This window comes from Sinohyriopsis cumingii, chromosome 10 (genome assembly GCF_028554795.1).
Source record: "Sinohyriopsis cumingii isolate HCF-2022 chromosome 10, ASM2855479v2, whole genome shotgun sequence".
In the NCBI taxonomy this organism is placed as follows: Eukaryota; Metazoa; Mollusca; class Bivalvia; order Unionida; family Unionidae; genus Sinohyriopsis; species Sinohyriopsis cumingii.
Window position 1 is genome coordinate 59,142,158 of NC_142970.1, and position 27,140 is coordinate 59,169,297.

General features: G+C 34.1%; 1 protein-coding gene across 1 annotated transcript in view; it reads right to left on the minus strand.

The window, feature by feature from the left end:
- Window positions 1-27,140, minus strand: part of LOC149790208 (uncharacterized) — a 196,597-nt gene that overhangs the window by 64,789 nt on the left and 104,668 nt on the right. Inside the window, exons 32-39 of the mRNA XM_089972214.1 lie at window positions 26,884-27,005; window positions 24,456-24,597; window positions 23,175-23,282; window positions 20,307-20,418; window positions 17,467-17,628; window positions 15,686-15,888; window positions 14,481-14,686; window positions 5,677-5,840 (exon numbers count right to left, since the gene is read on the minus strand). Of these exons, the coding sequence (XP_089828340.1) occupies window positions 5,677-5,840; window positions 14,481-14,686; window positions 15,686-15,888; window positions 17,467-17,628; window positions 20,307-20,418; window positions 23,175-23,282; window positions 24,456-24,597; window positions 26,884-27,005 (1,219 nt within the window). The remainder of the gene's footprint in view (window positions 1-5,676; window positions 5,841-14,480; window positions 14,687-15,685; window positions 15,889-17,466; window positions 17,629-20,306; window positions 20,419-23,174; window positions 23,283-24,455; window positions 24,598-26,883; window positions 27,006-27,140) is intronic.

Consider the following 27,140-nt stretch of genomic DNA (forward strand, 5'->3'; position numbering starts at 1 on the left):
TCTTGTATGAAAGGAAGTGAATCAATATTATTTATATGATGATAATTTAGTATGAAATGAAGTGAGTCACTGTTATCTAGGTGGGAATGATTTTGTATGAAAGGAAGTGAGTCATTGTTATCTATGTGAAAATGTATGTGAAAATGTATGGGAGGAAGTGCGTTACAGTTGTATATAAGGCAATGTGTTGGAGAAAGTGTTGAACTGTTAGCTATGTTAATGTTGTTGATGTTGTTGTTGTAGGGTTTAATGCCATTTTTCAGCACATGACAGGCTATGCATGGCGGACAGTATTAGTGGTGGAGGAAGAACACGGGAAAATCCCAGAGAGAAACACCGACCCACAAGAAGCTACAGGCAAGCTTTCTCATATACACCCATTAGCCGAATCCGAGACGCGAACCCACACAGGCAGAGGTTAGATGGTAGTGATCCGTAACGGAGAACGCTTTAGACCATTCGGCTACTCGGGGCCCCCAGCTATGTTAATGATCTTGTATTGGTGGATGTGACATAATATTATCTAGGTGGGGATGATCTTATATGAGAGGAAGTGAGGTATTGTTATCTAGGTGGGGATGATCTTGTATGAGAGGAAGTGAGGTACTGTTTTATAATACCACACTTTTATCCACTTTTAATATATAATAGAAATCAATGTGCTAAACGTGATATGGCAAGCCTGTTCTAATTCTATATCAAAGAATTGAAAGAATAAAAATAACAGCCATACTCAGACAGTACATAACTCATCTGTTATAAGAACTTATTACAACATGATTAATGATATTCCATAGTACTGCTATGGACCCCATGGCCAAATGAACATTCATGGTCTAGATCAGAAGATTCAAGGCATAACATTAATAATGAGTGTCATATTCCAACATTAAATCATTGATCTGTTTCAAGGTATAACATCAATAGTGAGTGTTTAATTACAACAGTATGTGACTGATCTGTTTCATGGCATAAATCAATAATGAGGGTCATATTCCACTAGAATAACATTTATCGGTTTGTTGCAGTGCATAACATCAATAATGAGGTCATATTCCAACAGTATATCACTGATCTCTTTCAAGGCATAACATCAATAATGAGTGTCATATTCCAACAGTATATCACTGATCTCTTTCAAGGCATAACATCAATAATGAGGTCATATTCCAACAGTATATCACTGATCTCTTTCAAGGCATAACATCAATAATGAGGTCATATTCCAACAGTATATCACTGATCTCTTTCAAGGCATAACATCAATAATGAGTGTCATATTCCAACAGTATATCACTGATCTCTTTCAAGGCATAACATCAATAATGAGGTCATATTCCAACAGTATATCACTGATCTCTTTCAAGGCATAACATCAATAATGAGGTCATATTCCAACAGTATATCACTGATCTCTTTCAAGGCATAACATCAATAATGAGGTCATATTCCAACAGTATATCACTGATCTCTTTCAAGGCATAACATCAATAATGAGTGTCATATTCCAACAGTATATCATTGATCTGTTTTATGGCATAAATCGATAATGAGGGTCATATTCCAACAGCATAACATTGGTCGGTTTTTTGCAGCGCATAACATCAATAATGAGGATCATATTCCAACAGCATAACAGTGATCTCTTTCAGGGCATAACATCAATAATGAGGGTCATATTCCAACAGTATATTATTGATCTGATTCAATTCATAAATCAATAATGAGGGTCATATTCTAGCAGTATATCACTGATCTGTTTCAGGGGATAACTTCAATAATGAGTGTCATATTCCGACAGTATATCACTGATCTGTTTAGTGGCATAACCTAAATAATGAGTGTCATATTCCAAACATGTATCGCTGATCTGTTTCAGGGCATAACATTAATAATGAGTGTCATAATCCAACAATATATCACTGATCTGTTTCAGGGCATAACATCAATAATGACGGTCATATTGAAACAGTATATAATTGATCTGTTTAAAGTTATAACATCAATAATGAGGGTCATATTCAACAGCATAAAATTGATCTCATTCAGGGCAAAACATCAATAATGAGGGTCATATTCCAACAGTATATCACTGATCTGATTCATTTCATAAATCAATAATGAGGGTCATATTCCAATAGTATATCACTGGTCTGTTTCAGGGCATAACATCAATAATGAAGGTCATATTGCAACAGTACATTATGGATTTGATAGTTCAAAATAATAAAAAAATTGAGAAAGATATACAAATTAATATTTTCGGTCCTAAATAATAAGACCATGGAAAGTGAAAATAATATACAACAATGTCTGAAAAAGTGACATGGAATATTAATGTTGCCTGTGTTGAATGGTACCTATCAATTTCTATGATATACAACAATGTCTGAAAAAGCGACATGGAAATCTTAATGTTGCCTGTGTTGAGTAGTACCTATCTTGTATGAGAGCAAATGATGTAATGTTATCTAGGTGGGGATGATCTTGTATGAGAGGAAGTACGGTACTGTTATATAATACCACACTTTTATCCACTTTTAACATATAAAAGAAACCAATGTGATAAAACTGACATGGCATTCCTGATCTAGCTCTATATCAAAGAATTAAATGAATAACATCAAAATCACAGCCATATTCAGACTGTACGTAACTCCCCTGTTATAACACCTTATTACAACATGATTAATGATAGTACACGGTACTTCTATGGAACCCATGACCAAATGAACATACCTGGTCTAGATCAAAATATTCAAGGCATTACATCAATAATGAGTGTGTAAATTCAACAGTATGTCACTGATCTGTTTTATGGCATAAATCAATAATGAGTGTCATATTCCAACAGACTACCATTGATCTCTTTCATGGCATGAATGAATAATGACGGTCATATTCCAACAGTATATCACAGACCTGTTTTTTGGCCTAAATCAATACTTAGGGTCATATTCCAACAGCATAACATTGGTCTGTTTTTTCATCAATAATGACGGTCATATTGCAATAGTAAATCACTGATCGGTTTCAAGGCATAACATCAAAAATGAGGGCCATATACCAACAGTATATCACTGATCTCTTTTAAGGCATAACATCAATAATGTGGTTCATATTCCAACAGTATATCACTGATCTGTTTAATGGCATAACATCAATAATTAATGTCGTATTCCAACAGTATATCAATGATCTGTTCAGTGCATAACATCAATAATGAGGGTCATATTGCTAGAGTACATTATGGATTTGAAAGTTCAAAATTAAACGTTTTTGAGAAAGATATACAATATTATATTTTCGGTCCTATATAATAAGACCATGGAAAGTGAAAATAATATACAACAATGTCTGAATAAGTGACATTGAAATAGTAATGGTGTCTGTGTTGAGTGGTACCTATCAATTTCTATAATATTCAACAATGTCTGAAGATTTGACATGGAAATATTAATATTGGCTGCGTTGAGTAGTACCTATCAATTTCTATAACATGCAAAATGTCTGAAAAAGTGACATGGAAATCTTAATGTTGATGCCACTCCAATGCTATTAATAATAATATCAAAAACAATATCAATAATAATATCAACAACAATGTCAGTAATAATATCAACAACAATATCAATAATAATATCAACAACAATGTCAATAATAATATCAACAAAAGTATAATGGGAGTATATGTCTCAGTTAGGACTTGTTATCAAGACAAAAAAGACTGCAACAGTCTGAGATTTTTTGTTCTAATATGCTGGAAAACTAAATACTCAGGGAGCTCAACTTTGGGGTTCCAATGGGCAGTTAGCATCGAGTTCCCATGTACAATAAACCTAAATAATCTAGAACCCCAACTCTGCAGGTCCAAAAGGCAGGAAACCTAGATACTCAGGGACCTCAACTTTGGGTTTCCAGTGGACATGAAACCTAAATACTCAGGGAACTGAGCTTTGGGTTCCAAGCGTCAGGATACCTATCACTCGGGAACCAGAACAACTTGCAGTAAACTCTACTATGGAGGAGAGAATTGTTTGTTGTAATTACTTATGTATCGCAGAACATTCAGTATTAGGTAGTATAATACAATTGATGGGCTCATATCTATAATTACGGGCTCATCAAAACAAATATGGGCAAACAGAAATACAATTATGGGCTCATGAATACTATTATGAGCAAATAGAAATAAAAGTATGGGCTCATCAACACAATTATGGGCAAATACAAATACAATTATGGGTTTATCAATTCTGTATCGTAAGAAGTCTATTAGTGAAAACTCAATGTTTATATTGCCATCTCTTTACGAATGGAAATAATATTTGTAAGATAGGGTGTGTATGTCTGTGATTTGGTTTTTTAATCTTGTCATACAAAACATTCAGTCATACCACCACAATGTCTCCAGTGTGACACTTTATAGTGACATCTAGCACTGGGGAATCATGACACAGACATGTAGTATCATGTCCCACCAAGTCACATTATCCTAACACCAAGCTGTCCGAAAACTAAACTAACCTGTTATGGCTGAGTAACAAGCAAGGTGGTTGTAAGTACAATTTTTTAAAGTCTTTGGTATGACTCAGCCTGGGTTTGAAACAGCGACTTTTCGATTCCAAGTTGGACACTTAAACCACTTATGCCACCAGAGCTGTTTTCACGATAGTCACCATGGTGGTCAGATTGAGGTTCAGACATTTTCATTTAGAAATCTCTTCTGATGGAAACCCATGTCAAGATGGAAACCTCATGTCAAAACGGAAACTCCATGTCAAAATGGAAACACCATGTAAAATGCCATTCCCTGTAGCAAGTAGCAAAAATAATTTTTTCAAGATGGCAGAATACTGGACATCAGCGCAGTACCATTTTAATTTAAGATGAACAAAATAGTATAAAGAAGTCTTTCAGTGAAACCCCAATGATAATATTGCAGATCCTTCTGGGGAAGTGGTGATAACAAGATTTTCAAGCTGGCCAATATGGGAATCAAATCAGACTCTAGATCAGAAACAGTTTCACTGTGGGGAGGCCATATTGGATGTTAGATCTTTTCTGGATGTGCGGCCATACAACGGTCAAGATGGACACTCAATTTAAACCAATTTCATCAAGCACCAAGTAGACTTCATAAAAACGTTTTAGTTTAAACCCCTTACTTATATGACCATTCATGTAGGAGGTGTAGTGACAAGGTTTTCAAGATGGAAGCTGTTACAATCATACTGGATCTCAGATCATTAACTAGACATGATAACAAGTCTTTTGATTGATAACTAACAGTAGCAAGATTTTCAAGATAACAGCTTTGGCAGTCATAATGGATGTACGTACATGGCAATCCTCCATGTTGGCTAAGAGTAGCTATAACAAATGTTTTGTAACTGATGTATAGACATCAGATGCCAGAAGACTGACCATGCGATATGCTCTTCTGGACAATGACCACTAGAGCTACGAATCGGAATAATAAAACATTTAGCTTAAGAAAAAACATTATGAAGGAAATTAAGAAAAAACATTATGAAGGACCTGGTGAAAATGACTATATGACAGCCCAATGTTGCATGTGATTTTTCTCCATGTTTAATATCAAAGAACCGCTATGAATCAAGTCTGAAGTCGAGGTGAATTAAAGGATAAACAATTTTCAAAATAATTTCCTACCCCTCAGCACATGTGTAGTGGCATGGTTGGCAGGTATTTATTTCATCTGGATAAAAATACATTGGTGATTTCTGCAAGACTGGACACTTTTCCATACAAACACCAGAAACCCCATCAAGACCTGGAAACTTAACCTGCTTACAACGTGTACAGTTGGATGGTCCCTGGAACAGACAGTGCATACATGATTTAAAAAAAAATGATAACACTAAAATGACAGTATCTCCTACACTAAGACAGACTTGTGGTACCAGCCAAGATTCTTCATTTAAAATAAATACTGTGTTCTTCTAAATAACCTCTAAACTTTAACTGTGATTATAATTAATTTAGGAAGCCAAGACAGGAAATTCATGTAACTAATCTAATATCCCAATACAGGAAATTTCTGTTATGATGCAGTGCACACACAGTGTATTGTTTTCTGCTATATTTCATTGCAGTGTACTGTTTCCTGCTATAGTTCATTGCAGTTTATTGTTTCTTGCTGTTCATAATAGTGTATTGTTTCTTGCTGTTCATAACAGTGTTATTTCTTGATGTTCATAACAGTGTGTTGTTTCTTGTAGTTTATAACAGTGTACTGTTTCCTGCTATAGTTCAATGCAGTTTATTGCCTCTTGTTATTTATAACAGTGTATTGTTTATTGCTGTTAATAACAGTGTGTTGTTTCTTGGTGTTTATCATTTTGTAGTTTTTAGCTGTTTATAACTATATAACTATATTGTTTCATGCTGTTTATAACAGTGTATTGATTCTTGCCGTTTATAAAAGTGTATTATTTCTTGATGTTTATAACAGTGTTTTTTTTTTTGCTGTTTATAATAGTGTGTTATTTCTTTCTGTTTATAACAGTATACTGCTTCTTGCCATTTATCAGTGTATTATTTCTTGCTTTTCATAACAGTTTATTGTTTTTTTGCCATTTATCAGTGTACTGTTTCATGCTGTTTATAAGTGTATTTTTTCTTGCTGTGTATCAGTGTGTTGTTTCGTGCTGTTGATAATAGTGTATTGTTTCTTGCTGTTATAACAGTGCATTGTTTCTTGCTGTTTATAATTGTGTAATGTGTCTTGTTGTTTGAAACAGTATATTGTTTCTTGTTGTTTGTCACAGTTTATTATTTATTTCTGTTTAACACAGTGTATTGTTTCTTGCTGTTTATCACAGTTTATTGTTTCTTGCCATTTATCAGTGGATTGTTTCTTGTTGTTTATCACAGTGTACTGTTTCTTGCTATTTATCACAGTTTATTGCCATTTATCAGTGTGTTGTTTATTGATGTTTACCGCAGTGTATTGTTTATTGCTGTTTATCACAGTTTATTGTTTCTTGCCATTTATCAGTGTATTGTTTCTTGCTATTTATCACAGTGTATTTTGTTCAACGCTGTTCAATAGACTGCTGATAACTCTCAAGCCAAGCTCAATCTAATTACGTATGCTTTGCTAGTCGGATTATCTTGATTACTTGACTCAACTCTACTCGGTCTTGAGTATTTAAAATTGTAACCTTCATTGCCAGTATTTTCCAGGACTTGAACATGCCCAACATCCAACCAATCATTATTCAACTTCGGCAAAAATTATAATACAACATATTAATATTTTTCCATCGATAAGAACGTTTCTGACATGTTATACACGAACTAAATCCCACATGAATTAAACAAATTCCCATAAAAAGATTGCATTATTGCATGCAATTTATTTAAACCAATACAAAATCAATATTCGATTCAAAGCACTGATTCATCAAGGGTAGTTTGTATAATCATAGATGTAGGTTGGTTATATCCAGGAAAACCAGCGGACACGATTCAATGAAATAAAACTAAACCAACAACACTGTTGCAATTTGAACATTTGCGTCGAACATCCATACTATTTACTACAGATTGTAAAATTAGTTCCTTCAAAAAGACTATATCATGTAAAACATTCTCCATTGTCAAAAAAGGTAAAAAATCCATGTAATTTGTCTTATTCTTCCTTGTAAAAAAATCCGAACATTCCATGTAATTTGTCTGGCAGTAGGAGATGTCTCTTTTTTGAGCACTCAAGTAAGACATTTTGACTCAAGTCTAAGATGTACCCAACTCAAACCCGAAAGCACACAAATCCAAAATTTTGACTCAAGTTTAAGATGTACCCAACTGAAACCTGAATGGTCAAGTATGCATTGGAGGACATATTGTCTTGTAGTCTGGTTAATTGATGTTCTGATAATATGGCCAATTTTACTATATATATACACAAATTCAGAAATCTTATTTTTGTTGTTAATTTTTTTCCAGATGATTTCAAAAAAGTTACAAACGTCCCACTATTGAAGAGAAAAAAATGGTACTCTTGCAGTCAAAAACAATTCAAGATTTACCACTGCCCTGGCAGTTCAAGTTATATCCCTGTCCTGACAATTCAGGTCTATTACTGTCCTGACAATTCAGGTCTATCAATGTCCTGACAATTCAGGTACAGCAATGTCCTGACAATTCAGGTCTATCAATGTATTTGCAATTCAGGTCTATCACTGTCCTGACATTTCAGGTCTTTCAATGTCCTGACAATTCAGGTCTATCAATGTATTTACAATTCAAGGTATATCAATGGCCTGACAATTCAAGGTATATCAATGTTTTGACAATTCTGGTCTATCAAGGTCCCTACAATTTAAGGTCTATCAACGTTTTGACAATTCAAGGTCTATCAATGGACTGACAATTCAAGGCCCATCAATGTTTTTACAATTCTGGTTTATCACTGTCCTAAAAAGTCAGGTCTATCACTGTCCTGATAGTTGAGATATATCAATGTCCTGACAATTCAAGGTCTATAAATGGCCTAACAATTCAAGCTCCATCAATGTTTGGACAATTCTGGTCTATCACTGTCCTGACAATTCAGGTCTATCACTGTCCTGACATTTAAGGTCTATCACTGTTCTGACAATTCAGGTCTAACGATGACCTGACAATTCAAGGTCTAGCACTGTCCTGACAATTCTGGTATATCACTGTCCTGACAATTCAAGGTCTATCACTGTCCTGACAATTCAGGTATATCACTGTCCTGACAATTCAGGTCTAACATTGTCCTGACAATGCAAGGTCCATTAATCTCCAGACAATTCAGGTCTAACACTCACCTGACAATTCATTTCTATCACTTTCCTGAGAATTCAGGCTTATAACTGGCCTGATATTTAAGTTCTATCACAGTCATGACAACTATTTTGAAAGATTTGAAGGTACAGTGTGTATTATAACAATGTAAGGCCAAACTCTCTGACAATCAGTTTGGATTGAGGTAATAACATTCGACAGTCATGTGCGTACACGATTTTGAAGAAACTGTCGACTATTGTTTAGAACAATGTAACCCTGTGTTTGCATGTTTTTATTAGTTAGAATGCTGTTGTCCTGTGCTTTCTGTGCTTGCATGTATTTATTATTTTGAACACAAAACACGTATTTGCATGTTTGAATAATCTTGAACATTGGAATCCTGCACTTGCGTGTTATTTTATTTATCATACTGAAGCACCGTGTTTGCATGTTTGAATAATTTATAATATTGTTGCCGTTTGTTTGCATGCTTTTATTATTTAGAAGACTGATGTCATGTGCTTGCATGTATCCAGATGTCACAGAGTCAGCAGATGAGCCAATCATTGTACACTGTTTCAAAAATTACTCAACAATCAAATGCCTGTGCACATGTTATTCCCTAATAAACGGACATGACACAAATAGTTGTACTATATGTGGTTTGAAAGGGACGTATTAAATTATTTCTTGTAACAGATAGATTGAAACAGGGTGGTGTTCTTTAACCTGTGTTATTTATTATAAATGTACATGCTTCAAACCATTAATTTTGGTCAAAGGCATTATCAAGTTTAGCTTTGCCAGTGCTATGCCTTTGGTAAGGCCTTATATTGCAGGTTTAAGAAATTTATTAAAGGTATGTGAACATTACACATTTGAGAATGATATACATAACACTGGTCAACAGTGAAATCATTACTGACTTGAAAAGGCCCTAATCTGTAGTATTTTGGTGTGCCGAACACGAATATAACCGTGAAAAATTTGTATTGGCTCTCGTTTTGAAGATATTCATATACCTCATTTTCTATGTTTCACTGTGTAAATTTCTCCAGTAGGACTGCAGCAACATCCGGAATAATGATGTAACATTGCATAATACCATCATGCTCACATCATCCACAGTTGATTGCATCATTTTCTGATGCAATGCAATACTAATGCCATGCGGCTGCTGAAGTAAGTTGACGTCAGCAGTGTACTATACATGTGTAGGCCTATTATACTAATGCCAGGCGGCTGCTGAAGCTGACGTAAGCAGTGTACTATATAAAGCCCAATCAGATAGGTTCAGCATTTAAAATATTTTAGACGTTGTGCGAGACAGTTCAAGCTACTGTTACATAAAACTTATTATTTTATCCATTTACGTACAATAAAGAACAGTAATGCCTCGAAAGTGTGTTAATACCGCGGACAATTTTTGCTATATTTGTGGGGAAGTGACATTTGCCAACCAGAAGAAAAGTATCAATTCTCAAGTGAAGAAGGCATATCATCTTTACTTCGGATGCAAGGTTGGTGACCAAGACAAGCCTTGGGCTCCGCATATATGCTGTGCTACATGTACAACACAGCTTTCACAGTGGTTGAATTGCAAAAGGTCATCAATGCCGTTTGCAGTCCCAATGGTGTGGAGAGAGCCAAGCAACCACCTAAATGACTGTTACTTCTGCTTGGTTCCTCCTCTTTCCGGCGGAATAACGAAGCGAAAGAAGTCGAGAATAGTCTACCCAAACATTCCGTCTGCATTGAGACCAGTTCCACATGGTGAGGGACTTCCTATTCCAGAACCTCCAGCAGAATATTCTCTTGATTCATCTGACGAAGACAAAGGTGAGTCGACCTGTTCTTCTCCTGGTCCATCAGCATGCAGTGATCCAGATTTTCACTGTGATGCATCATCAACCCCACACAGAATAACACAGGAAGAACTAAATGACCTGATTCGTGATTTGGACTTATCAAAGAACAAGGCAGAATTGCTAGGATCAAGACTCCAACAATGGAATCTTCTAGAAGAAGATGTCACAATTACTGCATATCGAAAGCGCCACCAGCAATTGGAGCCTTTCTTCAGAAAGGAAAGTAATCTGATATTCTGTTCCGATATTGAGGGCCTCATGAATGCTTTAAAAATCACTCATGACCCACAAGAATGGAGACTATTTGTGGACTCTTCGAAACTGAGCCTCAAGGCTGTGCTTTTGCACAATGGAAACATTCTTCCATCTATTCCAGTAGCGTATGCTGTCCACATGAAAGAGACATACGATAACTTAAGGCAGCTACTGAATTCCATTGAGTATAACAAGTACAGCTGGCACCTCTGTGGTGATTTGAAGGTAGTTGCCCTTTTAATGGGACTGCAGCAAGGATATACAAAATACATGTGTTTCTTATGCGAGTGGGATAGCCGAGCAAGGGAAATGCACTACATGAGGAAGGAATGGACTCACAGGCAGAATGTAGCCATTGGAGAGAAGAATATCCAACACCCAGCTCTGGTTGAGGCTCAGAAAATCTTGTTACCACCCCTTCACATCAAACTAGGTTTGATGAAGAACTTCGTGAAAGCCATTGACCGGACTTTGCCAGCATTCCGATACCTGCATGAAAAATTCCCTCGACTCAGCGAAGCAAAGATTAAAGAGGGAATTTTTGTGGGTCCTCAGATTCGAGAGCTTTTCAAAGATGACCGGTTCAACAACTTGCTGGAAGGTGACGCGAAACAAGCATGGAATGCTTTTCGCCTAGTTTCTACAAACTTCCTCGGAAATGTTAGGGCAGAAAACTATAAGGAACTAGTAGAAGACATGTTGATGAAGTATAAGAAACTTGGCTGCAATATGTCTCTAAAGATTCACTTCCTTCATTCCCATTTGGATTTCTTTCCTAGCAACTGTGGTATTGTTAGTGATGAACACGGCGAACGTTTTCATCAAGATATCGCAACAATGGAACAAAGATACCAGGGAAAATGGTCCACTACAATGCTGGCTGACTACTGCTGGACACTCCTCAGAGATGCTCCCGAACAGCTGTACAAGAGACAGGCGAAGAAATCTAAGATGTAGTCAATGACTTAATTTTTTATAGGTAGGCTATTACAGTTGACCTTTTACTATTGGAATGCATTTCGTTATGTAAACATTAATTTCTTGCAGATTACAAAAAAACTAGAGCCAATTTTGCAATTTGACTGTCATATTCGTGTTCAGCACATAAAAATTGATAAGAATTGACTAATTTTATTTCAGTAACATGACTTTTGTAAAAATTTGTTGTCCAGTGTAATACAAAACTTACACATTTGAAAATGATATACATAATACAAAACATTATACATTTAAGAATAATATACATAATACAAAACAAATCAGTATGCATGTGTTCCAGTCAAAAATCTTTCCAATAACCATCTCTTCCTTCTGTACTCCTTGATGACCATACTCTTTCGTATGTCAACACTTGTACTTATTTGGGTCACGTTATAAATTCCAATATGTCGGATGATGAAGATATGATGAGACAATACAGATTTTTGTGTACTAAAACAAACATATATTTAAAATATTTTAGATATTCTTCAGTGAGTCTAAACATTAGATTATTTTCATCTTATTGCTGCACACTGTACTATGTACCTTGAAAAACAATATGTATAAAAAGAAGTTATTGGTTATAACAATGTCCTAGATTTTATATCAAGGTTTCCAAGGAACAGTGCCTCTAACATGTTTGCAAATTATAATGTATTTGGTACTGAAGGCGTAGAGTGAAAGTAGGTGTTTTCAACAATGATAGGAATATCTAAGAGCAAGATTTGTAAATTGAAATGTCAGTCAAGCTATGATATTTGTTTTTATTTTAAGATCTACAGATGGAAATAACTGATCTAGAAATGTCTTGCATAATTTTGTACTTAACTATGACAGATATAATGAATAGTTGTATATATGTCTGTTTACCAGAACATAATACACATATGACTTTTATTTATGTTTAAATATACATTTTAATCAAGATCCATGGTCCATGGAGCATGAAGTACATACACATCTTACTGTAGATCCACGGTCCATGGAGTATGAAATACACATATTAATGTAGATCCATGGTCCATGGAATATGAAATACATATCTTAATGCAGATTTATGGTCGATGGAGAATGAAAAACACATCTTAACGAAGATCCATGGTCCATTTAGTATATGATATATACGCATCTTAATGTATGTGCAATGTCCATGGAGTATGGAATATGTACATATCTTAATGTAGATCTATGTTAAATGGAGTATGAAATACATATGCATCTTAATGTAGATCAATGGTCCATGAAGTATGAAATATATACACATCTTAATGTAAATCCATGGTGCATGGAATATGAAATACATGTCCATTTTAATGTAGATCCAAGGTCGATGGAGTATGAAAGACATTAACATTTTAATATTCATGCATGTTTAATAGAGTATGAAATACATGCACAACTAATTCTAGATCCATGGAACATGGAATATGAAATACATGTACATTTTAATCCAGATGCATGGCCCATGAAGTACGAAATACATGTGCATTTTAATGCTGACGCATAGTCGATAAAGTATGAAATAAATGAATATTTTAATGTTGATCCATGGTTTTTGGAGTATGAAATACATGTACATTTTAATGTAGATACATAGTCCATGGAGTATGAAAAAAGCAATTCTTATATTGTTATCTTATCTCTTCATTATACAATTTATTATTATTATTATTGTTATTATTATTATTATTATTATTATTATTATTATTATTATTATTATTATTGACTGCTCCAGTAGCCTAAGTGGTTAGAGCATCTGCCTCAGATGCAGGAGGTCGCAGGTTCTAACTCTGGCCAAGTCATACCAAAGACTTATAAAAAAATGGTACTAACAACTGTCTTGCTTGATGCTCAACATTAAGAGGTTAGCGTTAGGACTGGTCGACCTGGCGTCAGAATAATGTCAATGGACTTGACATGATGACACATGTCCGCAGCACGATGATGCAGTGCTAAACAACATTACAACATCCTCACTGCAGACATTGATGATATGGCTGAAAAGTTGTTAAACATATGTTTCAAAAATCCAAATCCTTATTATTATTATCATTAAATGTTTTCTTCTTCTGAGTGACTCTTTCCCGTGTTTGTATTTGTATATTTCCCTGTGTAACCAATTATTCTGCGTACAATCTTGCTTTTGTACAGAAGTTTAATTTAGGTGCAAATTTGCTTTTGGTGGTGAAAGACGTTTCACTGATGATTGTTTCCTAACAAATTATGATGCCAGTACTAAATGTTATTAGCTAAATACACGAATGTTAAACGTGCAAGACATTTCTTCTTTTATCTCTTAAAATAGAATTTCTGAAAATATTAATTTCTCAGTTGACTGCAACGTAGCCTGAACACTCCCAGTATAATCTAATTTAGCTGTAAGCATCTTGATATCTTCCTGGAATGTCGGAGTTTAAAACTGACATTTACCGCATGTAAGATTGATGTAATATTTGGGTAGACTTGGCTTTTATTCCTTTTGCTCTTAAACCACACACACACACACACACACACACACACACACACACACACACACACTTTATTATTATTATTACGAGTGATTAATGAGCAAGTATATTTCACCATACTTACCGGTCCAGTACAGCTGCCAGCACACTGTGCATGGCATTTCTCACACGTGTCTCCATTCTCGTATAGTAGAGGTATATCCGAGCATGAGCGGACACACTGGTTATTTTCCGACACTCGCTTGAATGCACATTTAAGGCAATTGAATGGTCCTGGCCCCCAGCAGCCATGCTTTGAACATTCAGGATCACAAACCTTACCTTCTGTCCCTGCAGGATATAATTATTTCGATCAATATTACACTATTTTAGAGTGATCTAATCGAAACTCACTCTTCTTTTACTACTACAACAGTGAGTCAATAATAAATCACTCTTCATTTATTACAACATCAGTTATCCAATTATAAATCACTTCATTTATTACTACAACAATGATCCAATTATAAATCACTCTTCATTTATTACCATAATATTAATCCTATCACATAATGCAATTCATTTATGACTGTAACATTAATCCTATCACATAATGATCTTCATTGATTAATATAAGATTAATCCTGTCTCATAATGCAACTCATTTTTTACTATAACATTAATCCTGTCACGTAATGCTCTTCATTTATTACTATAACATTAATCGTATCATATAATGCTCTTTATTTATTACTATAACGTTCATCATATGATATAATGCTATTCATTTATTACTATAACAATTATCCTATCACATAATGCAATTATTTTATTACTGTAATATTAATCATATCACATAATGCAATTCATTTATTACTATAACATTAATCCTATCACAAAACGCAATTCATTTATAACTGTAACATTTATCATATCAGATAATGATATTCATTTATTACTGTTACATTAATCCTATCATATAATGCTCTTCATTTATTACCATAACATTAATCCTATCACATATTGCAATTCATTTAGTAGTGTAGCATTAAACCTATCACATAATGCAATTCATTTATTATTGGAGCATTGGTCATATCACACAATGCAATTCATTTATTACTATAACATTAATCATATCAGATGATGTTATTCATTTATTACTGTAACAATAATCATAACACATAATGCAATTCATTTATTAATATAACATTAATCCTATCACATAATGCAATTCAGCTTGAAGGCTAGACACAATTTAAACTTACTACAAACACTGGCTTGAAGGCTAGACACAGTTTATACTTACTACAAACACTGGATTGAAGGCTAGACACAATGTATACTTACTACAAGTATTAGCATCCTTATTATTAGCTTTATACAGCACTTGTTTTTGTGTTGAGAAAATGCCGGTAAAGTTTATGTTTTCAAGATAGCATAGGTTTGGGGCCGAGACAATGATAACATCTCCATTCTTAATGTGCTGTAGGGACTTGAGACCCAGTTCTGTTATATTCATACTTGCCAGGCTGACTGAAAATCGTCCACTACTGAAAAAAGAACGTTTAAGTCCATGCAGTTAAATCTGCTGCACTGACCAACTGTAAATAAAGACCACCCACATATACAGGTCAAATGTCATTTTCTCAATTTATTCATAAATCATGACATGTTTACTATAGGGACTTCCTGCTAGCCATGGCTGATTATTTAGCTGTTTCCAAAGTAGTCATGATACCAAGGTTTGACCATACAGTGTGCCTTGTCCTTTGTAAACAGATTGACCATACAGTCATACTTGTCCTATGTATAACGATTGACTATACAGTCACACTTGTCCTAAGTATACATATGGACCATACAGTCATAGTTGTGATATGCATACATATTGACTATAGAGTCAGACTTGTCCTATGTAAACAGATTGACCATACAGTCATACTTGTCCGATGTATACAGATTGACTATACATTCAGACTTGTCCTATGTAAACAGATTGACTGTAGATACTTAACCTATGTATATGGATTGTCCCTGCAGTAAGACCTGTCCTATGTATACAGATTGACTATACAGTCAGACTTGTCATATGTATACATATTGACCATACAGTCATACTTGTCGGATGTATACAGATTGACTATAATGTCAGACTTGTTATATGTATACATATTGACCTTACACTCATACTTGTCTTATCCGTACTTATTGACTATGCAGTTATATTTGTCATATGCACACAGATTGGCAGATTAAAACAGATTGATTATGCAGTCAAACTTGTCCAGTGTATACTAAATGACCAGTATCACTTGTTATATGTACAGAGATTATATGTAGACAGAATGAACATACAGCCAGACTTGTGCTATGTATACAGATTGACAATACAGTCATACTTGTCCTATGTATATAGACTGACTATATTCTGACTTGTCCAACGTATACTGAATGACCAGTCCCACTTGTCCCACGTACACAGATTGATTGAAGTCACACTTGTCCTATGTACACAAAATGAACATAAAGCCAGACTTGCCCTATGTATTCAGATTGACTATACAGTCAGATATGTCCTATCTATACAGATTGACTATGGTTAGACTTGTCCTATATATACAGATTTATTATTTTCAGACTTGTCCTATGTATACAGATTGAAGGTAAATGACAATCACACAGTACAAATGATTCTATTTACCAAGGTATATGACAATCACACAGAAAAATGATTCTGTTTACCAAGGTAAATGACAATCACACAGTACAAATGATTATTTTTACCAAGGTAAACGACAATCATAGAGTACTGTGTAATCTTCTCAATTTTCCAGTTATTTCCTGTATTTAGTTCTCAGATTCATTCAAAGTGCAATGCATGATCCTGTTAATCCATCTTTAAAAAAAAGTCATATATTGCTTTCTTGCCATCACAAGGCATATCACGACACTAACCAGAACATGTTTTGAACTTAAACTGTTGTTTGGACGTCTTAGTGACCTTCTTTATGATGCAAAGAAAATAATATTGAGAATTTAGCTTAAACATGATCACAAAAATCTTCCATTATCAGGTCAATAATGAATTCGATAACCAATATTTTTTCTGGCAATGGAATGAAACATACCTTAAGTCTCTTCCCTGGATAATCTCTAGACTTGAGAGGAAGGAAAGGTCCCTCAGATTAGAAGGAATCTGTTGAACAGCCAGGAAGCCAGTTATCTCCTTTACATTCTTAAAAACTTGTAGGTCGCTGATATTTAGTCCAGAAATATTTCTGAATGGATCCCTGAAATAAAATGACTCTTTAGGAGGATCTGTATGCACGTGTATATATATATATATATATATATATATATATATATATATATATATATATATATATATATATATATATATATATATATATATATATATATATATATATATATATATATATATATATATATATATATATATATATATATATAACACGGTTTAATACTTTGTCTGGCTAGATCTTGCAAGTCAACACTTAAGTTATAACATTAGCAATTAATTATTTAAAAACCCTTGGATGGCTTCTGTTTCAGTTAAGAATGAAAATTCAAAAGTATTTACTAGTTTACAAGCTTTTACATAGGCAAGTTCTTGATTAATTTACAATTAATTTTCAAATTTGTGGGAAATGCACATCTTAGCTACCTTGTGCAAAATCTTGTATTTATCTAAAATAAATTCTTAATTTTAAAATGCATCTAAACAAAATCCTTAATTTTAAAATTTATCTAGATCAACTTCTGAATTTTAAAATTTAACTCAACCAAACCAAGTGATTGCAGAAAAGAAATTCTGCAGAGTGTACTCAGAGAAGCAAGCTGGTGGTAGTCATCAATATAAACACTGCCAGTCAGTGTGTTTTCGATCAAGGGGCAGTTTTATTTTTTGATTGAATTTTTGTGATCAGAGCTGTCTGTGACTTTCCATTTCTTCCAGCAGAGTCTCAAACTCAGTCACACTGACCATTTTACCCTCAATTACTATTGTGTACAACTTACTGATTGTATTGAGACTGCTAATCCATCATATCATACCACTACGTAACAGAACCCGCATGGTTGAGTGATTTGGACAGTTTGATCCATACCAGCTGCAATTCTGTCTTTGTTAGCAGAGCATTTGTGTCTGCCGTTGAAACATTCAGATATTCAAAATCCATGGAAATAAAATATGGGATTTTCTTCTTTCACTGTGTTCAGTAAATTTGACAGCATTTACACCAGGCTTTCGCATCATTGTACGCTGTGGTTTTTCACTGATACCACCACAGTAAAAGTCAGGACTGATGAGCAGTTATTGAGTCTTAAATACATTCTTCCAACATCTTCATCAATATTTTTTACATGTGTAAGTACTTGCTGTGTCGGTTAAGAAGTTGGCCAAAGTCCTTTATCCATATGTAGTGTGATACCAATTCTGTCTCTTTCATTTCACTCAGCAACAACAAATCAATCAGGATTCGTGCATGTTGGCCATAGGGACATAAAGCAAGCAGATAATGAACGTGAATATATTAACAGTAATACATGGATAAAGTGTTTCAGATTTATTTTATCATTGACCTTCATTTCACTCAGCAACAACAAATCAATCAGAATTCGTGTATGTTGGCCATAGGGACATAAAGCAAGCAGATAATGAACGTGAATATATTAACAGTAATACATGGATAAAGTGTTTCAGATTTATTTTATCATTGACCTTGGTGGTACCCAGTCTATTGATACAGTGAGAGATGTACCTCGACTTAAACCAATCTTTCAATGGTCCGTCCGCATGGTGCATTAATGAATTTCTCCAGTGTTTTGAGAATCTTTGCAATGCCTCTGCCTATTTCATCACTGATGGTGCTGCTTTTTTTTGTAGTTCCGGATTTAAAAGGCACCACTGCGAATTCAGCATGATCCAAGTTTGGTAACACTGCTACCAATTCCAGGAATCATATTTGTCAGAGCTGCATAGTGTCTTTGCCTGATGTTTATGTGGGAAGGATAACTGCCACATGATTTTCCAACTTGCCACTATGTTTCTGATATTTGAAGTCCAGGACATGTGATTGTTGTGTTTTTGCATGAAAATACTCAGCTATTTCAGTGGTGATAGCTGATGCGAGACGACGTTTTTGTTCATCCTCACCACAAAGATGGATTTGGTCAAACACGTATACATACTACATGGATATCAGCTTTTCTTGCACCTTCAGATATTCTGTGCAAGTTGCCTTAGTTATTTTATGATTTTTGTTGTTGCTGTGGTAACCAGTGGTGGCACTAATTGAGGATACAGTACAAATACGGGTCTCAATAATTCAAGTACATCAGACTTTCTTTTACAAGTTTGTATGTGTATAATATGCTGCCATGCAAGCTGTTTTAGTTGTATGTACTGTGGGTATGTTTATACTAAGGGGAGGGCAAAAACTTTACATTACTAAATGACAATGATCAGACCTATATGTCTCAGTATGGAGCCATCCCGATGAAATCTTCTGTGTTTAGAATGCCCTATGTCTGAAATGTTTTTTATGTACATGGATTTGAAACGTGCTTTAAATTCAGCGCTTCAAGAATCAGGTGCTTATTTCAGGGCTGAATGTTCTGATGTCAAGTCTGTAAAATGGCATAAATTCCATCAATCTATTTTTTCATTTTCAAATAGGATAAGGTCTCAAATGATTTCTTTTTCATTTTCCTAAAATTTTATTTTTCATTACCAAGCAATCATGGTTAGCCAACTCATGTGTATACTCTACTGTATTTTCACTTGCTTCTGGACTGGTTCCCATTCTTCAATATAATTAGCACCACAAATCCTATTACAACACCATTAACATTCAAAGTTACTGCCATGACAGTCATAAAAGTGATAGAATGGTCTCCCTTTCCACTTGGATAGGTTCCGCAACAACAGTAATGAAAAATTACGTACCCATCAAATGTGCTTTTCATAATCCTGAGATTGCCATGAATTGATGTACAGTCTTTAAATGATTGTATGTTATTTCGGTGTACAAAATCTGTATTGACAGTCCCAGCACAGGCTGAAAAGAAAGAGCGACATGATTGTTATATATAACCCGTAAGATGTGTTAGTCAACAAGATCTTGTGACACAGATTTTAAATTAGACATACTGTGAGACTGATCTCAAATTAGACAAACTGAGACAGATTTAAAAATAGTCAATGCTGTGAGAAACATTTCGAATTAGACATACTGTGAGACAGATTTTAAATCAGACAATGTGAGACAGGTTTAAAAATAAGCACGCTGTGAGACAGATTTCAAAATAGGTTATGCTGTGAGACAGATTCCACATTAGACATAATGTCATACAGACTTCAAACTAGACATATTGAGACAGATCTCAAATCAGGCATACTGTAAGACAGATTTCAAGTTAGGCACGCTCAGAGATTGATTTCAAATTTGATATACGAGAGATTTAAAATTAGATACGATAAGACATTTCAAATTAGACATAATATGAGACAGATTTCAAATTATATGTACTGAGACTGATTTCAAAATACATGATATCTCTTAAAAATTAACATAGTTTAATCTCTATAAAGAGTTGTGAAATTGATGCCAAAATCGTTAGGGTTGGCGGTTTTACGTAACCAGCATGTATTCACATTACTGGTACGTGTTCATGAAAAAATGATCATATTAAAGTCTACAATTCTAAACATAGATCAACTAATATTATTATTGATCTATTTAAGTATTGTGCTTTGGATGAACAAGATCATCATTTTCCGAACATTATAACTGTGGAAATCTACAGTACTGTAGTTGTTTCTGTATGTCTATTGTTTGTAATTGGACTTTAAATCTTTAAGTCCTGAAATTGGCTTCAATTAATATGTGTAAAATCGCATTATTACCATACCTGTGTAAACTAGGATTTTAAAGCACTTACATTAAAGCAAACATCAACTGACCCTTTTACAGTATTACATTTATTGTCCAAGCATATTTCTGAAATTTCATTATTGTATTTTAGAGATATTTTTTAAGCTGAATGCAGTGGTGCCTACGATCCAAATCCAGGGGTTGTAATTAATTCATGCAAGTTCAAACTTTCAATGTACATGCAGTGGTGCCAATATATAAAAATGCTCATCAAATGTAAACATTGAACGAAGAACTATTGTTGCTTATTGTTGTCACCCTGGGATGTAATGTGTTAGGTATTTACACTTTCAAGGCAAAATATAACTGTAATTCCTGGTACATTGATACAAAATTCTAAAATAAACCATTTCCTCATAGAGTGTATGGCGTTTTAATTCTTCGAGACACATGTAGCCAGTTGCCAAGTGCAGTGCACTATAAATAGAACACCTATTACCTATTCGATTCCATCCACATAGGCCTGTCTGTTAACTGTCAAGCAATGTAGTGCATGTTACGCTTAACAGCAGTTTTAACCATTTTAAATTTTGGTACACATCTATTGTATATGGAAAACATTAAGAGTAAAGTCCGATCATTATAGCCGTGTAATGATTTTTCACGGAAGAATTTTTCATGTGCTTTAAAATATTGAGAGAACTCGTTGACCGTCAAGTCAGTGAAGCTGCGTGACCAACCGTAGCTGCCATTTATGATACTCGAAATTTACAAGTGCTTCATCTCTAAGTCATTTGAATTTGATAATTTATAAAAACTAATTCCTACCTACATCAATATCAGAGCCTTTACCAAATTTATTTTAGCTTTCATAGCTGTGAATCTAATTGTGAAAAGTACTGAACGAAATCCGCGACCACCATTTTTGAGAGTGCAGATTACGACCCAGTTGCTTAAAATAGCAGATTTTGACAAGAGCATAAACAGTGACCACGTAATCTGATGGAATGGTCATTCACAGAAATGAATAAGGTATCTAATAGGACTTTTTCCTCAAAGGTGGCACAACGAAAATCCACTAAAAATGGCTGATGTTTACAGCAGTCGTATAAAGGCACTTATATGCGAATTGGGTAGATGTGTCGAAATGCGCTTGCATTAGGTAAAGGGTTAATAATGCATAAAAAACAATTATTAACTGGAAATTATTTTCAAATCAGAATTTGGGGGGGGGGGTGTTAAAGCGAACAGAGTAAAATTAAATAGTTGTATTTTCCAAAAGTTATATTATGATCTCATAACATTTCCATGTAATAATTCATGACGATAGTCCATTAACATCCACAGAGTATATGTTGTTGTTGTTGTAACAATCAATACAATACATCTATCGATTAGTTAAAATAATATTTGTGTCCTCAGACTTGTACTAAATGAACACAATTATATAATTTCGTATCCCAACAGTTATAGTTCATACAAATAACTGCTTTTGATAATAAATTAGGATGTCCAAGACTTACATTGTCCCAAGATTTACAGTCATTATGGTAAATGTGATACTTATTACGTTTGTGTATTTCAGTTATTATTATATCATATATTGTACCGACTAGTCATAAAATACATCTACCAAAAAACATCAAGTTGTAAGAAAATTTAAAAGCATTTATCAGATAATTAATGTATCAATCTGAAGTTAATTGCATCTAAAAATTAATCTGATAACTGCAACTAAAATTTCGTGAATTACGCAACACGTATTAAATTGTCCACTTGCTCTTGTTCAATGTAATACATGTTATATGGTAATATCATAAACCGGAGTCAGGGCACAACACTATCCAAACATGCCCTGTTGTACGGATCAAATAAAAGTATTGTGTGATAAATTTCTTATCTCATTTTCCAGAGTATGTTTTATTCTATATTTTACTCACTCTTTTTGCACGGCCCAACACACTCCACACATGCCGTGTTGTTAACATCAGGTTCCATTTTATCTGGACACTTCACTACACAAGCCCCCTGGCTCTGCAGCAGGTGCTCTGAAAGATATCAATAATAGTTTCAATTCGGGCAAGTAAACTTCAATCTGCCCACTAATGGACCGTAAAATCTGAAAGAGCCTTATATATATTGGTACTTAGGTAATTAACACCAGTTAAGTTCTGTGTGGAAATTCCAGAGCAATCTTGTTATGAATTTAATGATGCTAACAGTATGTTTTAATTTGTCATGACAAAATAATTCCAAACATTACTATTTGTTTTACAAAACAGTTGTATTTATCACAGATTATTTTCAAATATTACAAAATGACTTGTATTTAAGACCCTTACATAACATTTTTGACACATGCCACAAATGATAATTGAATGGGATATTCTGAAAAGATACCCAGGCCAAATCTAACTTCTGGAAAAATCTAGGTTTAACGCAAGACCAAAAGATTCATTTAAAAAAGTTATTTATTAGCATATATTAATGTGTTGGGTGTGTGTAAGACTGGTAGTCATATTAATTATTTTTCATTAGAATTCTTTGTACTTTCTCTTATCTAATTATTATTTTCTGCTCGATTAAATCAATGTGTTTTCTGTTTACTGGGATTCCTTAATACATATTTTGCCTGGGTATTTTCATTACCTGGCTTTTATATAAATAGCGCAGCTAGTAAAATGCATGCTTCAGTGTTTAGCACATCCATTTTTATCAACAAGCTATATTTATCAGAAACTTGGTTTTTACAGGTTGTCAGCTGTATTGTATTCTTAAACAGTGCACTTTAGCTTTTACAGGTTGTCAGCTGTGTTGTATCATTAAACAATGAAGTTTAATTTTTGCAGATTATCATCTGTGTTGTATCCATAAACGATACACTTTAGTTTCAGTTTCGATATAACAGTTTATAAATAAATTAACATACACATAGCTAAATAATCTTTCTACAAACAGATTTCAAACTCTTTCTTCATGTTACCTACCTGTTTCTAGCAACATACCGGTCACAAACTCATGTTACCTACCCTTTTCTAGCAACCGACTGGTTGAAAACATTGGCTCTATAAAAACTAGCACCATCTTGTAACCAACTGGTTCAAACATTGGCTTTATGCAACCTACCCCCTTATAGTAATCGACTGGTTCCAAACATTGGCTTTATGGTATGATGACAATGATGATGATCAACATTTTGGCTAAAAGACACTTTCACTCACCTGGGCATTCCTTTACACACAATGAGCCATAGGCATACTTGGCATTAGGATTTTTTATCCACGTCAGCTTGCCACTGTCAAAAACATATTCTGCTGGGCAATTCGTCTCACACATGCCGTCATTGTAAAATGTCTTGCAGGCCTAAAAACAAGCGAGGTAATTATAGTTAAATAAACAATACAATGTCTGCCATCTAGATTGAAAGATTGGGAGATGTGGATTCAAATAACCAACATCATATTCACTCATTAATAATGATGTTTTTTAGGATCGTTTTACATGCCCTCATTATAATGACATCCATAAGAATATTAACTTGCTGTATCAGTAGGAGCTACAGGGCATCTTCTCATTATAATGGTATTAGGCAGAGCTACAAGACACCCTCTCAATATAATGTTATGTATAGGAGTCACAGTACTCCCTCATTATATTGCTTTACACAGGAAGTATATAATTTTCCCTTTATGATGCTGTCTTTAAGAGCTTTATATCATTTCCTCATTACAATGTTAGTAGAAGGGGCCAGAGTATTCCAACTAAAGTGAGGCAACCTTATAATGAAGCATATTATAAACTGCTCACCCATTATAATGTTGTATGTCAAAGCTAGTTTTCCCTCATTGTAATGCTCTATGTAAAAGCTAGTGTTCCCTCATTTTAATGATGTATATAGGAGCTATATAACACTCCCTCATAACGTCAGTAGGAATCAGAGTATTCAAACTACAGTGAGACCACCTTATACGGAGGTATATCACAAAGTACTCACTCTTTGTAATTCTGTATGTAGAAGCTGTTGTTCCCTCATAATAATAATGTATGTAAAAGCTAGTGTTCCCTCATTATAATGATGTATGTAGGAGTTATGTAATATTCTGCATGAAATGAGACCACCTCATAATTAGGTATTATACAGTACTCCCTCATTATTATGCTGCCTTCAAGAGAGAAAAACTTACAATAAAGCACATGATACATATTATTTCATTAAATGAAATGGAATCCATTACCAATCTCTCTTTAGTACATTCAGCCATGTTATAATGAATGATCTTATAGTGAGGGAAACCTGTACCTGAAAAACATCATTATTCAAACAATTTCTTAACTTAAATATGAGAGAATTAAAATTGGAATATTCTTTTTGTCAAATGATAATATTCTAGCTAATCAACCCCATTAAACTTTTTTTGTATTATAATTTGGGGTTTGTGTTTGAGGCGAAAGATGGATCTTGCTTGCCATAGAGCACCTTAAAGTCCTTCCAGAAGAGCAATCCATCAGTCTCCACAATTTTATTGTCCAAAACAAAGATTTACAGACGTCTTCGGAACGTACTTCTACTTTCCCCCCATTATATGGCAGTTAAATATTGCAAATACTGATATCAGACCTGCCAACCTTACCAACACCTCAATAGGGCAGTCAATTTATCTCTGAAAAATGGACCACTTTCAGTAAGGTATTACACAATACTATTGTCAAGCTGGAAAATACGCTTTTTAAAGATGAGAAGTGTGACTCAAGATTGATCAAGTGACAGCAAATACTGCATTTAGCTCAAACATGTGTGTGAAATTTACTATACCTACAGTACAGGTTTACAAACTGCAATTCAAAACATTATTGAGCTCAATGGCTCCTTGATATCTAATTTTATTGTCATCCTTACAAAAAATGTATATGTGCCATTGTCAATTACTTTTTCTCCGCAATGAATCGTACTCAAATTAATATATGTATGTCCACTAAACATAATTGTTGCTCTTCCTGATGTTTGTCCCCCCAAAATATAAATTTCCATTAGATTTATTATGTATTATTAAAACATTTTAAGAGGTCTATTATCCTTTTCATCCTAACATATCGCTTGTTGGATGCCAGTTTGTAAAATATATAAAAAACAGCTTGATCAAAGTATGTTCAATTGAAAGTGCTTGAGGTAATCTGATAAAGTTAGACTGGTTCCCTGAACAATTCCAGTGAATATAATAGACATACAAACTAGTATTCGGTACATTTTGATATATGACATCATGTGCCATTAATGATGCTGTACTGTAAATGATGATGTCATATATATTTGAGAATGGCGAATAACTCTCCACAACACTACCATGAGAGCTGTTTGCAGCTCTCCTGCAATTTACGAAATACAAGCCCTAATATTTTAAGATATAACACCCTACTGTATGCTAGTGGAATTTACTTGGGCTGCCATGTCATTATTACACTTATATCTTCTGTGAACTCCTGGTGTGATATTTACGAATACATAATATTTAAAAGATGAAATGATTTTACAAAATGTGATGTAGATCCTGCATTTAAAATTATTTACATATATATAATATTTAAAAGTTGAAATGATTTTACAAAATGTGACCTCGATCATGCAATCAAATTTATTTCAATCAATCTTACAAAACATTCTGATTTATGAGGACCATGGCACCCCGCAGCACATTCTGGGTAACAGCATTGATTATGTTTGCTTCCAAAACACCGTCCTTCACAAGACAAGCTACATACATTTCCATAGTTCACTGAAAAAGTGTACAAAACTCAAAACATTGCTATTTAAGTCAAAGCATACTAATTTCATTAATTATTTTATAATATACACATTCAGAACAGCAAATACTTAACATGACACTGTGCATTTGAATTCAGAAAGTGGA